The sequence below is a fragment of the Halichoerus grypus genome, chromosome 11 (genome assembly GCF_964656455.1).
Source record: "Halichoerus grypus chromosome 11, mHalGry1.hap1.1, whole genome shotgun sequence".
Lineage (NCBI taxonomy): Eukaryota > Metazoa > Chordata > Mammalia > Carnivora > Phocidae > Halichoerus > Halichoerus grypus.
The window spans coordinates 90,729,494-90,742,065 of NC_135722.1; the positions used below are offsets into that span (position 1 = coordinate 90,729,494).

The 12,572-nt window shown below is 40.4% G+C and overlaps 1 protein-coding gene across 1 annotated transcript; it reads right to left on the reverse strand.

The window, feature by feature from the left end:
- Positions 1-5,107: 5,107 nt before the first annotated feature.
- PATE3 (prostate and testis expressed 3) lies at positions 5,108-7,360 on the reverse strand. Its single transcript, XM_036099268.2, has 3 exons — positions 7,312-7,360; positions 5,750-5,872; positions 5,108-5,232 (listed from the first exon to the last, which is right to left on the reverse strand). The coding sequence occupies exons 1-3, from the start codon at positions 7,358-7,360 to the stop codon at positions 5,108-5,110; spliced, it is 297 nt and encodes a 98-aa protein (XP_035955161.2).
- Positions 7,361-12,572: the final 5,212 nt, after the last annotated feature.

The window sequence follows — 12,572 nt, forward strand, 5'->3', positions numbered from 1 at the left end:
AGAATATAATCAGACAGGTGAACAGAATAGAACAATATACTGGATCCTGTGTGTATTTTGGTCTGTTAGAAAACTAGATCCCAAAATTATAAAGAAAGAAAAACTTACATAGGTATAAAAATAAAATTAAATACAATGAAAGGATAGAATGTAACTGTAAAAAAGAAAATTAAAAGCAAAAAAAAAAAAAGAAACAAAAGAAGGAATATAAACAGACAGGTGAACAGAACAGAACAATATACTATATCCTGAGTGTATTTTGTTTCATTTGTTAGAAGAAGCTACATCTCAAAATTGTAAAGAAAGAAAAACGTGTATATATACAAAAATAAAATTAAATACATTTAAAGGAAAGAATGTAACTGTAAAGATGAAAATTAAAAAGTTTAACAAAACATAACAAAAAAAGAAGAAGAAAAGAGAGAGAGAATATAATTAGACAGGTGAAGAGAACAGAGCCATACACTAGATTCTGGGTGTATTTTGTTTGTTAGAAGAAACTGCATCCCAAAATTGTAAAGAAAGAAAAACATATATATATATATATATATATAAAACCTATATATATATATAACATATATATATATACAAATATAAAATTAAATATAATGAAAGGATAGAACGTAACTGTAAAAATAAAAATTAAAAAAGATTTTTAAAAAAGTTGATAAAATAAGAAATTGGTTGGAAAAGGGAAGAGAAAAAAATTAAAATTGAAAGACTAAAGAATCGTGGGGAAAAAAACCATGAATTCTATATGGTATATTCCCCTAGTGCTGGAGTTTTGCAGTTCTCACTGAGGGGTAAACTTGGTCTTGGCCGCATGTTCTTGCTGATCTTCTGGGGGACGGGCATGTTGCTTTGATTCTCAGGTGTCTTTGCCCCTGGTGGAATTGCACTGCCTTTGCCAGGGGACCAGGCTAACTAATCTGCTCCGGATTGCTCTACGTAGCTTTTGTTCCCTGAAGGCTTTTCACGCAGCTTTAGAGGATGAGAATGAAAATGGAGGCCTCCCAATCTCCATCCCTGGAGCCAAGAGCTTGGGGCCCCGCTCCTCAGCCTGCATTCAGGGAAATCCAGTCAATCATTTCTGTCTCCCTGGTCTCCATCCGCACTCTGTGGTCACCCAGCCTGTGACTGAGTGTTTGTATCTCAGGCATGGGAACCCAACTCCTTGGTTGTTTGCTCTGTCTCCCCTTTCTTTAGCTTTTGTGTGTCTACTATAGGTTTTTGCTTTGTGCTTGAGTCTTATTGAAGTTACAGTAATTGTAGTTGCATCATTTTTGCACATGAGTCTGATTGCTGAGATCAAGTGTCAAGTAGATTAAACAGTCCAGTTTAAGCTGATAGCAGCTTACCTTTGATTGTCTACAAAAGCCCCACCCTTTTACTCCCCCCTTTTTTGTTTTGATGTTATTATTTACCTCTTTTTATATTGTGTGTTTATTAATAAATTATAGTAGCTACAATTATATGAATGCTTTTCCCTTTTCCCTTTGTGCTACAGTTAAGTGGTTAACATACCATCCTCTTAGAGTTTTTTAAGTCTGACTTTTGTATTAACCTATAGCAGCGTGTTGTATATTTTTGTATGTTTTTATGCCATTGATGCCATTAATCAAAGATGCCATTTTAGCATCTTTTCATTTCAGCTTGAATAGCTCCTTTCAGCATTTCTTGCAAGGCAGGTCTAGTGGTGATAAAGTCCCTCAGTTTTTTGTAAGAATTATTTTTATGTTCTGGATACAAGTTCTATGGGAGATATAAGTATTGCAGATATCTCCTGTAAGTCTTTAGTTTGCCTTTTACTCTCTTAGAGATGCATTTTGACGAACAGACATCGTTCATTTTAATGTGGTCTAATTTATCATTTTTTAAAAATGGTTTTGCTTTTTAGGTTATGTTTAAGTAAGTAACCTTTGCCTCTTCCAAAGTTATAAATGCATGCTATGGTTTCTTCTAGTTTTATTGTGTACTTTTCATATTCAGCTTATAATCCAGTTTGAATTTGTTCTTTGTGCATGTTATAAGATAGAGGTAATGGATAGAAAAACTTAACTGTGTAGAGGACCCAGAATTAGTATTAGTGCTAATGGAAATGCAGTGTACTATGAAAGGAGCATCTCAAATTAGTCGAAAAAAATATAAACTTTTAAATAAACATTGTTGAGCTAATTGGATAGCTATGTGGAAATACATAAAATTGGATCAATTTCTTACAAGGATAAATTCCAAATGGAGAATTTGAGTGTTAATTTAAATGTAAGTGTTAGAAGGAAACATGCATAAATTATTTTCTAACTGGGGCGTAAAAAGTGGCTGAATTCCATTAATTATCAGGAAAGTGCAAGATATCCTTTACAACCACTAGAATAGCTAAAATTTAAATGACTGATAATAATTGGTGATGGGAGGTATGTGGAACTCTCATACAGTGCTGGTAGAACTATATATTTGTATCATTACTTTCACAAGCTATTTGGCAGTTTCTTTCAAAATTATGTATATGCCTATATGGCTACCCTATGACTTAGAAATTTTACTTTTTTTACCTACTCAAGAGAAATGAATGTGTATGTCCACCAAAACTCTTATTACAAGGATGTCCATAATAGCTTTATTTACAATAACCCAAACCTTAAAACAACTTCATGTCCATCAATACAAGAATTGATTTAATAAATTATTATATATGTATACAATGGGGAAAAAAAAGAACAAACTCTTGGTGGAAGCAAAAACATGCATTAATCTTAAAAATATCTGGTGAGTGATAGAAGCCAGACTCAAGAGAGTAGTTTTCGTATACTTTCATTTGTTCAAGTCCATAAATTCAAGAACAGGTAAAATTATACTATGATGATAGAAGTTAGAACAATAACTTTGAGAGTGGGTGGTTACCTGAAGAAACTCACTGGGTTAATGGAAATCTGTGTTTTATCTGGGATGGTGGTTATATAGGTTTATACATTTCTCAAATCACATCAAACTGTATACTTAACATATATTTATTTTATTATATATGAATTATACTTCAGTTAAGAAGATAAAGTAATTCGGGGTGCCTGGGTGGCTGATTCGGTTAAGCATCTGACTCTTGATTTCGGCTCAGGTCATGATCTTAGAGTTGTGAGATGGAGCCCCACATTGGGCTCTGTGCTGGGTGTGGAGCCTGCTTAAGATTCTCTCTCTCCTTCTGCCCCTCCCCCCTCCCTCTCTAAAAAAAAAAGAAGATAAAATAATTCTATTTCAACTCATAATGAATGTTGGATCTAGTTAATAATAATCAATGGAGACTAAGGCTGTCAGATAAAAGATTGAAGGGAAACTGTATATTGTATAAAATAAATCTGAGAACAAAAATATCTATGTGATCAATCTTGACATCATTAAAACTAGGAAAACATGTGCCTTCAGATATTTCCAATACAATTGGGTCAGATTACCCTTTCTAAACTTACACCTCTATTTTATAATAGTAGTATTGATTATGAATTTTGAAGTAAGATTAGCTAATAAGTTTTGGAAGAATCCCATCAAAAATAATTGTTAGTGGGGCGCCTGGGTGGCTCAGTCATTAAGCGTCTGCCTTGGGCTCAGGTCATGATCTCAGGGTTCTAGGATCCGGCCCTGCATCAAGCTCCCTGCTCAGTGGGAAGCCTGCTTCTCCCTCTGCCTGCTGCTCCCCCTGCTTGTGCTCTTTCTCTCTCTCTGACAAATAAATAAATCAAATCTTAAAAAAAATAATTTTTGGTTAAGATATTTGTATACTGGGGTGCCTGGGTGGCTCAGTCAGTTAAGCATCTGCCTTTGGCTCAGGTCATGATCCCAGAGTCCTGGGATCAAGCCCCATATCAGGCTCCCTGCTCAGCGGGGAACCTGCTTCCCCCTCTCCCTCTGCCACTCCCCCTGCTTGTGCTCCCTTGCTCTCTCTCTGTCAAATAAAAAAAAAAAAACTTTAAAGATATTTGAATACTGAAGGGTCCCATAAAAAGAAATGTCTTTTGCATAATCCCTTAAAGGAAAACACATAGTATAGTGAACATTCTTTGTTTGGTAGGGAGTAGAGATTACCATTCCTATACACTCAAGAAAATAGGTATGCAGCCAGAAAAAGCATAAAAGCATCATAAGTCCTGCAAACTAAATAGATGCGCAAGAAAAATTTCATCAACATCACTGGCCATTCAGTTAAACACAGTAAACTTTCACTGGCCCACTAAAGGCAGCAGAAATGAGTAAGACACGGGATCTGTTCTTGCTGTGATTTGTAACATACTGGGCAAATAAGACAAACAGAAATGATTCATTGAGAGAGAGCGTCAAAAAAGGTATCCATAAGGTGACTTGGGTATTCAGAGAGGGAGAATTTGTACAGCAATGGTGTGGGTCGCTGGGGAGGTGATAGTGGAAGTGGATAGCAAAAGAGGAAAGGGACAGAGAAAGATTAGGAGAGGAAGGAGAAGAAGGGAGAGTTGTGATGTATCTTGAGTGCACATCTTGACAGACCTACAGGTGGCCGCGTGTGAGCTGTGACTATCACAGAGCCAGGGATTTCCTTATTTTCTGATTTGTATGGACACTGTATATGGATGTACTCTGCAAAGGCCAAGAAAGTCATAACTGAGTTTGAAATGAACATGGTCCACTTGGGAAAGTAATATGTCCATAGAGGAAAATATCAAGTGTCCACCATCCATTTGGCTGCTATTTCTGCTTAATTTTAGTAAACAGTAAATGGGAGTTTTAGATCCAAATACCTGTGAACTTTCAGCTGAAGTGTTTCTAGTCCGCCTCAACTAATTTAAGCTAACCATAAGGTTTGAGAACAGTCATGTTTTAAATTTTGCTGTACTGAGCCTCTTGGGACAGGCTTCTTGGAGCATGGAAATGCCATTCCCTGTCATGGGAGAAATCTGTTGTTCAGGATCATTATCCTCTGACTGAGGTAGAAACCAAGCTGGAGGCACCAGGAAGGATGACACTGAAGGAAAGAGAGCTGCCGTACGTCGAAGATGGACAAGGCAGGAAAGCAAGGGCAGGCAGAGCATGAAGGGGGAGAAATGTCGACAACATTCTAAAGTGAGACCTCAGGAGGGCCAATATTTTAGATTTTGAGGTTACAAAAATTGTGCTTGCAACATTTATGAACATAAGTCCGATTGTTGAGATCAAAGGTCAAGTCTCTGCAGAATTTCTGACACACCATATATGATAACTGCAGAATGTTATCTGTAATAAGAAGGAACATAGAAAATAACCCAGTGATCTAAGTTCTGTAAAGACAGGTCAAACCTGGCACTAGTCCTGTCTGAAAATTTAATTAGGCATCAGGGTAGGTTAAGGGATGGCTTTGCAGCTTATACCTACCAAAAGGACAGAGGCAGGGAGATGCAGAAATCACTGACCCCCTTCATAGTTGTTTGCCTGAGGTCCCTAACAACCCTCAATTCTCTATAGCTGCTTCATTCCTATTCCTGGTAGAAGATTAGCAACTAGTGCTTTAGTGTCTGCAGAGTTCAGATCTGTTTGGTCAGTTTTATTGGGAATATAGAACACCCCTCTTCTTCCTCCTGTCTCATTGTCCCCCATCCTCTTCTGTCTGCATGCACAGGGACCTGAGCTCAGGGGCATTCTGCTCTTTGGTTCCTCTCCTGGATTACCCTGAGCAGAGACACGAAATTGCTGAAGTACTCTCCTAAGAATGTTCCAAGAATCTCACAGTACCTCCCCTGACCCTCTAACTTACCCTGGAAGATCTTTAAAGTCATGCATGACTCGAACTTCTGGGCAACACAGGAACCAAAGCCTCTTCTACAACGATCTGTCCGTGTGCGAAGGTGGCACGTCATGCACTTCAGTGGTGTCACTGCTGGAGAGCGGAGAGCTGCTGTGAGTGAGACCAGGGGGACTTTCACAGGAGCTGGAATTATCTAGACCTGATTGTGGGAGGTGGGGGCGGGGTGCAAGGCGTGGATGAAGAGCTGGTGGTGGGTAGTAAAGAGTTGGGAGCTCTTACCAACTTCCTATCCCAGAGAGATGCCATTGTGAGAAGAAAAGGATTCTTCTGGTCCCTATTTCAGCCCTTTTAACTGGGGTAATTTAGAGCAGTGATTTAGCCTCCATGGCGTTGGTTTTTCCAGCTTTAAAATGGTTCTATGAATGATGGCCTAGCCTACCTGACTGACAGCACTGTAGATCAGTGGGAGTGTAATAATGAGGGTGAGTGCTTGAAAATATTTTACCCCAAGCTAGTGTTGCTCACATTTGCTGCTTAGATATTGTTAGGTAATATGCTCTGTAATTTTGAACTTCGAACTGAATATGTAAAGTCCTCATGAATTAGGACGTAGGTAGTGACATTTTATGTGGTATTGTGGGGTGAGCTCATTGAAATACAGGTGTTTTTTTTAAGATTTTATTTATTTATTTGACAGAGACACAGTGAGAAAGGGAACACAAGCAGGGGGAGTGGGAGAGAGAGAAGCAGGCTTTCCGCTGAGCAGGGAGCCCGATGTGGGGCTTGATCCCAGGATCCTGGGATCGTGACCTGAGCCGAAGGCAGACGCTTAACGACTGAGCCACCCAGGTGCCCCTGAAATACAGGTTTAATAAAAGAAATAAATAAGCAAAAAACCTCTCCCTGGTGCACCTAAATGCGAAAGGAAAGTAGCTTTTATCAAGCATTTCATTGGGCCATGTTCTCTCACTTTGTATCTGATTTAATCATCACAAAACTTTGTAAGTATTTCCCCATTTCTCAGATGAGCAACCAAAGGTACAGAGATTTTAAGACAGCGACTGAAGCATTTAAAAAACAAACAAACAAACAAAAAAACACCTCTGATTCTAGAGCATCCGATATTTCCTCTCCTATAATCATTTGTTTTCATATAAAGTCCCTGATAAGGGTGTCAAAAGCCATTGTCCGGCACTGAAACAAGCTACAAAATTATCCATTATAGACTGACCAGCTCTGTCAGCAGATGGGATACAGATTTATGGATGAAAGGATGTCCTCAGAAAAATCTTGCTAGGATTTTGAATTATAGGGAATGGTAGAGACAGAATGGAGAAAGAATATGAAGGGGCAGCCGTAGAGGCTTGAGCCCCTGGTGAGGAATGGCAGAATGTTGAGAAGGTCAGAAAAGATGGCCCATAAGGCAGAAGGAGCATTCTGAAGAATGGCTTCCCCTCCCTCATAAATATGGTCAAGGCTCAGCCCTCCATGGGTACCTACGGTACATGTAGAGTTTCCAGGGGCTCCCTACAGCCTGTCTCTGGAGCCCACTTCTCAGGTCTGTGACTCACCTACAATGAAGCAGAAAAGGAAGAAAACCATCAAGAAGTGTTTGTCCATTCTGAGCCAGAAGTCCCTTGCACAGGAAGAAGCCAGGAACTGCAAGAACGGCTCTTCAGGTTATAGGGACGAAACCTTCATCACAGGGCAGGGATTATTCATGCCTAAAGGGAACCAATCACACAAGGTTTCCTCTGGAAGCTCAAGTTTATTCTCTCTCTACCCCATAGTAAATTATAATGATAATTAATAAATTTGGGGGTTTACATTTAGCTAACTTTATTTTTTTTAATAAAATCTTTCTCATAGTAATTATTGTTATAGTTATGATGTTATCATTCTTATCCTAATTTTACAGAGGAGGAAACAGGCTTGGTGAGGTCTAGCATCTTACCCATGATTACATAGTGAGTGGAGGCCACACTTGTAACCATCTTGATTCAATACCTCTTGGAGATATTTTTTTAAGATTTTATTTTTTTATTTGAGAGAGTGAGAGAGAGCACAGAGGGAGAGGAAGAGGGAGAAGCAGACTCCCCGCTGATCAGGAAGCCCAATGCAGGGCTTGATCCCAGGAACCCAGGATCATGATGTGAGCCCAAGGCAGTCACTTAACCAACTGAGCCACCCAGGCGCCCCTGCCTCTTAAAGATTTATTCATACATTCAGCAAACATTTACTGGGAACTTTTGTGTTCCAGGCACAGTCCCATGTGTGAAAGTAGGACAATGTATAAGTCAGGAAAGCCCATGTAGCTTCTCACCCTATGGGTGAGAAACAGCAGAGTGAAAGAGACAATCTATGATCAAGCTGGGCTTTCAACCTAGAACTTCTGATTCTCAGCCCAGGACTACTTCACCTTAGTGGAAATCTGTTCTCCACAGCCAGAGACTGTTTATTCTGTAGGGCTATGAAATCCCCCTTAGAATTATCACACAATGTGATCTTTACCAAATTTATATTGTGAACCAGCTGGTTTTTCTATGATTTAAGTATCTGTCTCTACAAAAGTTAACTCAGTTAAGGTTCACCACGGGTAAAGCTCTGGCCAGTCCTGGCATTCTAGGGTTCCTAAACCTGTCAGGGAGCTGATGGCACCTTGGCTGGAATATAGGAATCTTCCATACAGAGCTAATTTAATGGCATGTTCTTTCTTGTAGGAACAATATGTTCATTAAAACATATCAAGTCTGACATTTTTAGACATCAGGTGAGGATTGGGTGACATAGGTCTTAGTTCAAATGCCACAGAGTTTACAATGTTCTTTTTCTATCACCACTCAGAGTGTGGAGCCCATCTTTGCCTAAGAAGAGAGCCAAAAGCCTTAGACAGGGAATTGGTTTCTTTGAAAAGAATTGGTTGTAGAATGGAGAACAAGACTCTGAACCTAATTTTCTATTCTGTCATATTGCAGGAGAGAATCTTAAAAACTGGATGGCATTTTTCATGACTTTCCAGAGGCTTATCAAGAAGGCAAAGCCCTGAGCCTTTGGTGCTTGGGTTTACAAGGCTATCGGAGCATTTCATTTGTCACCCATTTTCTCTGCTTTATCTGTTTAAAGAGAATGACTCTAAAATCATAGCAAAAGAAGCAAAGGACATTCTAGGTTAAACTGCAGTTGGTTTTTAGTGCCTACTCTTCTTCCTTGGCAGATGCTTTCTGAAAGGCCCACTGAGTTTTTTAAAATTATTATTATGTTATGTTAATCACCATACATTACATCATTAGTTTTTGATGTAGTGTTCCATGATTCTTTATTTGTGTATAACACCCAGTGCTCCATGCAGAACATGCCCTCTTTAATACCCATCACCAGGCTGACCCATCCCCCACCCTCCTCCCCTCTAGAACCCTCAGTTTGTTTCTCAGAGTCCATAGTCTCTCCTGGTTCATCTCCCCCGGCCCACTGAGTTTTGAATCTCTTTTCTACTGGATTATTTCCAGTTAGGATTGTGGAATTTTGCAATTCTACCCAAACACTGGGGTCCTCTGACTTACTCCTCATCTTCCCCCAGTACCTCATCCATCAGATTTTCTCTTGAAAACAACTTCTTTCTTAATTTAGCATGACATAGGAAAGAATAAGTATTAGAACTACTGGAGGCAGTGTGATACAATGGAAAGAGGATTTTCCTGGGAGTCTGGAGACCTTTGATTGATTACTATGTAATTCACAGCATCTTTAGCAAGGCATTTATCTGTGATGTTAGATTTCAGCCATAACATTCTATGGTTTCATAATGTAAATCATGAGGATGGGTACTAAGTTTTGTTATTCTGACCTAGCAGTTTGCTTGGCACGTGATGATGTGCTGAACATATGATGGCTCAATGAAGGAGGGAATGAATGAAGGATAAACAACACATGATACCACTATCCACTATCCCACTGATACAGAATCCCAAATTAATGCACTCCATGATAAGACGGCCATCCACTCAGCATAGATGCCATTTGCCCCGCTCTGGGGAGGAGAAAGCGGAACATTGTGTCCTCATATTCATGGTCTCTCTTGGCTTCAGGGTGGGTAACTGAGATCTTGATGATACCACAGATGAACAACCCTCTTAACTTGTGCTTCTAAATGCTGCCCTTTGTTTTGGGGAATGGACCTTGGCATAGCGTCAGAAACCGGGCTACTTTGTTCCTGGGCTCCCAGGGGCAGCAATGACTTTCCAGAGGGTGTATAGAGACTAGAGTGTGAGATAATGATCGTTTAAAAAATCCGGTGGAGAGGGAAATCACCCTTACACATCCAGTTGCTGGTGGGAAAAGAGATGAAGGAAAGAAGAACAAAACCAGCATTTACTGAGTGCTTGCTAGGTGCCACACACGAGGCTAGCCACTTCTACTTAGGTCGTTTCATGGAGCCCTCACAACACCCTGGTGGTGAAGTGTCCATCAAGGAGCCCAGCTGAGGTTCAAGCATAGATCAGTGTCACTAAAATTCTGGCTTCATTCACAATATTGCTGTTAATATAATGCTTTAGATGAAAAGTCCCAGTGGCTAATGAAAATTTTCAAAAAACCCTTTCAGAACTGTTTATGGACTGATCTTATGCATGTGAGTTGCAGATTTTTGTTAGCACCTTACCTTCATTCCTGAGCAAAATTTATTAATATCGGGTCTAGTGTCCTCTTAGTTTCATGGGTTCTATGAACCCTGATAGAAAATTTTATATTTTTCATTAACTTCTTGTCAGAGAGCAAGAATTTCTGTCCCTTTCATGGTCCTTTTGGCCAGACTAAAAATCAAATTGACATGAAACATTAACAGGAGAAAAATCAGATTTAATAGCATACATATGGGGAATCCACTCAGACATGGAAATTCCAAAGACAGGCAGGCAAAATGAGGTATATATGTCCACCCAAACTAAGGAGAAGGAAGTAGGAGTCTGGGACTTCAGAGGAAAGGAATGCAATTTACTGGAACATAAAAAAAAAGAGTAAATGTTTGGTAAACAGGTTTGCTGGGTCATTCAGAAACAGTGGGACATAGAGGGCTAGGTTCCTCCCCATCTACCATACCCACTTCTTATCATACTGTAGTTTTATCTACAATGATAGCTCTCTTCCTGAAGCAGGTCCTCCATCTAAATTCTTTTAGGCAGTTGAGAGGTGGGCAAAGAACTTTTCCTGAATCTGCTGGCTTGTGATTGATTGCTTTTTTTAAATTTAGATTTTATTTATTTATTTGAGAGAGAGAAAGATCAGGATTAGGGGGGAGAAGCAGAAGGAGAGAGAGAAGCAGACTCCCCACTGAGCAGGGAGCCCAAAGTGGGGCTGGATCCCAGGACCCTGAGATCATGACCTGAGCCAAAGGCAGACTCTTAACTGAGCCACCCAGGAGCCCTGATGGATTGCTTTTTGACTCAAAATAATCTTCATGCCAAAATAGTCCATCTTGGGGTGGCCTGCTCTTGGCTCCTACACTCTAAAGGATATTTATCATTTCCTTACATATTTAATGTTGGCAACAAACTGCAAAATGTTAACAGTGCCCAAGACTTCATTACTAATAGGAGTAAGTGAAAGAGGGCGCCTGGGTGGCTCAGTTGGTTAAGCGACTGCCTTCGGCTCAGGTCATGATCCTGGAGTCCCTGGATCGAGTCCCGCATCAGGCTCCCTGCTCAGCAGGGAGTCTGCTTCTCCCTCTGACCCTCCCCCCTCTCATGTGCTCTCTCTCATTCTCTCTCTCTCAAATAAATAAATAAAATCTTAAAAAAAAAAAAAAAAAGAAGTAAGTGAAAGAACAGGAATTAGATGTTTTCATTTGCATCTTTGAACTGACTAGGACACAAAGGCCACAGTGGTTGTGTGTGTGTGTGTAAATATTCTCATGAATGCAAGTATGAAGCCAGATAAAATGAAAGTGCATCTCTCTTCTGTCTTTCTGGAAGATTAGGAATTTTTCCTAAGAAAGCTCAGTTTGAAAAACTTGGCATGTTTCTGGGGCACCTGGGTGGCTCAGTGGGTTGGGCATCTGCCTTTTGGCTAGGGTCATGATCTCAGGGTCCTAGGTTCAAGCCCTGTATCAGGCTCCCTGCCCAGCAGGGAGTCTGCTTCTCATTCTCCCTCTGCCCCGTCCCCTCCCCCCCACTCATGCCTCTCAAATGAGTAAATAAAAAAATCTTTTAAAAAAAGGAGAAAAAGGGGCGCCTGGGTGGCTCAGTCGGTTAAGCAACTGCCTTCGGCTCAGGTCATGATCCCAGGGTCCTGGGATCGAGCCCCGTATCGGGCTCCCTGCTCCGCGGGAAGCCTGCTTCTCCCTCTCCCACTCCCCCTGCTTGTGTTCCCTCTCTCGCTGTCTCTCTCTCTCTCTGTCAAATAAATAAATAAAATCTTTAAAAAAAAAAAAAAAGGAGAAAAAATTGGCATGTTTCTAAATGGAGCTGTGCCATTTCACAAAACCCTTTTCTTGGGGCTTCCATACATTTTCTTTCTTTCTTTTTTTTAAAGATTTTATTTATTTATTTGACACAGAGAGAGAAAGCACAAGTAGGCAGAGCAGCAGGCAGAGGAGAGAGGGAGAAGCAGGCTCTCCACCCAGTAGGGAGCCGGACACGGGGCTCGATCCCAGGACCCAGGGATCATGACCTGAGCCGAAGGCAGCCGCCCAACCGACTGAGCCACCCAGGCGCCCCTTCCATACATTTTCTTACCAGCTTGCTAGATGAAAAGAAGCTCTACTTATATTAGATAAACTTTAATGAACCATGTTGGCACTGATTTGTGTCCTGCAACAAAGGAAAAAAAAAAATCCATA

Coding starts and splice junctions, on each gene's coding strand:
- PATE3 (XM_036099268.2), bottom strand. CDS start 7,360: ATGGACAAACACTTCTTGATGGTTTTCTTCCTTTTCTGCTTCATTGTA. Junction 5,873..7,311: donor CCTTTTCTGCTTCATTGTAG/GTGAGTCACAGA, acceptor TCCGCTCTCCAG/CAGTGACACCACTGAAGTGC. Junction 5,233..5,749: donor GACTTTAAAGATCTTCCAGG/GTAAGTTAGAGG, acceptor TTCTTATTACAG/ATAACATTCTGCAGTTATCA.